This window comes from Punctularia strigosozonata, assembly GCF_000264995.1.
Source record: "Punctularia strigosozonata HHB-11173 SS5 unplaced genomic scaffold PUNSTscaffold_122, whole genome shotgun sequence".
Classification (NCBI taxonomy): domain Eukaryota; kingdom Fungi; phylum Basidiomycota; class Agaricomycetes; order Corticiales; family Punctulariaceae; genus Punctularia; species Punctularia strigosozonata.
Genome location: NW_006767554.1, coordinates 1 through 2,618, shown reverse-complemented (window position 1 = coordinate 2,618; position 2,618 = coordinate 1). Strand labels below are relative to the sequence as shown.

The 2,618-nt window shown below is 59.4% G+C and overlaps 1 protein-coding gene across 1 annotated transcript; it reads left to right on the top strand.

The window, feature by feature from the left end:
• Window positions 1-295: 295 nt before the first annotated feature.
• Window positions 296-2,603, top strand: PUNSTDRAFT_139680 (uncharacterized protein; the record flags this gene model as incomplete). Its single annotated transcript, XM_007389411.1, has 4 exons — window positions 296-1,379; window positions 1,437-2,085; window positions 2,140-2,434; window positions 2,505-2,603. The coding sequence occupies 4 exons, from the start codon at window positions 296-298 to the stop codon at window positions 2,601-2,603; spliced, it is 2,127 nt and encodes a 708-aa protein (XP_007389473.1).
• Between the last annotated feature and the right edge of the window lie 15 nt (window positions 2,604-2,618).

Sequence of the window (2,618 nt, the reverse complement as noted above, 5' to 3'; positions counted from 1 at the left end):
CGCTCATACCTGGGGAGCGCCGGCTCGTCAGGAACGCACTAGGAGACCGAACCACCGACCGTCGCGTTCGCCAACGTACGATAGGCCGGCCCCGACAACACTTTCGCTTCCGAACTGGCCGCATGACGAGCGCGGATCGGTCCTCCGCGACGTCGTTATCACTTTCCTCAATATCGAACATCCCCGCATCTGGACACGGCGCCGAGCTGATTTGCCAGGTTGGCAAGAAATGCAAGACCTTCTCAGGACGACTGCGGCGGTACCTCCGGCGTTTGAAGTAAGTCGTGTCTTTGGGATGTTCGAAGCCCCTATCGAGATTCACGAGAATCTACAGGCGCGTATGCATATCGCCATATCGTTAGCTGACGAAAACGACTCAGACTCAGAGCTGAGTGTCGAACGCACGGACTCAGACGCACAGAGCAGTGACGCACTCTTCAGTAGGAACCCGGAAGGACCGATCAATGGGTCAGAAACCCGGTCGAGCACCACTATCGAAACCATGGAGGCCGAAGAGAACTTCGCTTATGCTAGAGGGGTTTGGGAGGCTTCACCGCCGGAGTACGACGGCGACGTCCATGGTGAGCGAGTACCCCGAGTACTCGGGCTTCGGATTGACGACCAAGTCCGACAGGATTGTGCAATGTCACCCACGACGTTCGGCAACGATACGCAACTGGCGACTATCACGGAACTACAGCGCAAGTACGGTGTCCGAGCGGAAGGTCTGTCGCACCCCCTCGAGCCCACGACACTCATTGGACGAAAGAGTAGCCGATTATCGGAGGACGAGAAGAGGGCGCTCGTCGACGAACGTCTCGCCGTAACGTATATAAGGAGTACTATGGACCTCGACTCGTCAGAAACCATCCATTTGCGAATCTTTAGAGCCCCCGTTCAACCTCCACACTACCACAACTATTCGACCTCTTTGCTCACCATGTCCGACAACTACGACGCCGCCCCGCGCCCGATCGTCTTCGGGGAGGGCTTGCCGCTGACATTCAACTTCGACTTCCCCCTCAACGACCCAGCCGCCGCTGTGCGGTGCGCTACGCCTGAAGTCCCGCCAGGTCTTGCACCTCGCCACGCAGACATTCCAGGGCTTCTACTCTCGCTCCAGGATTTCCCCGGTCAGAATGAGCAGACGAATGTCGATGATGTCGACGCCACGATGGAGGAGCATGCCTACTCAATCAGAGAGGAAGCTCCGCTCGTCATCACCATACCCGAGGCTCCAGGAAGCGCGGTATCTCTCGCAGACGGTATCCCTCGCGTGAACGCACTCGTCGCCGCTCCTTTGCACCGGGACTACCTTCCTCAGTCGCCTGTGCTTCCGAACGCGCCCCTCACTATGCGCAACATAGCGGATCAGCTCGGTAAGCGCCCATCGTTGTATACACGGCGACGGATCCGAAAACTTACGCCGCCGATAGAACGCTTGCGCATCGAGGAGGCTCGACTGCAGCTCCCCGACGGGACTCGTCCACCGACGCCGTACGCGATCGGCTTCCATATCAACGAGTTAGCCCAAACGCCGGCGCTGAACTCGTGGCCCGCGTTTCTCCGAGAGGCCCTCGAGCACAAGCTGCCATGGTATCATAACGGCGGCTATCTCGTCCCTCGCGGCGAGGATCCGCAGAGTTCCGACAGAATCAAGGTTCCTATCCGCGCCGCATCGCCGCCTGGCTACCCGCATATGATGCATGACCTAGCTTACGCCGACCCCACTATCTTCCGATCTTTGTCCGCACCGCCAACGCCTGACGGCGCTGCCCGCTCTCGTACTTATACAATTGAACTCACGTCTACCCGACCACCCGTACACCCTCGCGACTTCATCACCGTCTCTCACTCTCCCCTACCATCGCCTCCGCTTCCGCCGGAGGGAGCTCCAGCTATGCATCGTGAAGATACGCCGCCGAAGGTCTACATCTCCGGCGGTCTCTGGACTTACATGCTTGAAGAGCTCGACCGACAGGGCCGCCGTTACATCCCCCTCGAACGCGAAGCCGAAGCCCGGGTTCCAGGCCCGGTGAACATCGCTATGTCGTCTTCTCGCACCGGCGCAGGCGAGCAGCTCCCGTGCGTGTACCGAATGCAGGATAGACTCAATACTCACGCGACCGATGATGATAGGCCCGTCAATCGACCGGCATCAGCCCCGCTCTTTCTACCGTCACCACCCGGCACCTACGACTCGGACAGCGACTGCCATGAATCGATGGTCATGTCGGACTCATCTTCCGACTCCGACGAATCCGCGGAAGGCACACGCTCCGACATTCAGCAGGATTTGATCTATCTAAAGCGGGTCGGGGACTTCACGGCTCGCTCGGTTCGCCAGGTTCACGTCACCAATACCAAGATGTACCAACTCGTGCGGAGCCGACTCGAGGAACTAGACGAGGCCATGTCGAGGCTCGTCGAGCAGGTAGGGGTCCATATGACCAAAACCTCCGAACTGACGCACGGCACCTTCCGCCGCTTGCGCGATATCAAAGACGGGGTCGCCAGCGCGCACGCGGATGCGCACACTGCTCGCGACATCCTCGAGTCGTGGACGCGGGATGACCTTTATGACCGTAAGACTCCGCTATTGACTCCGCCTGACTCGG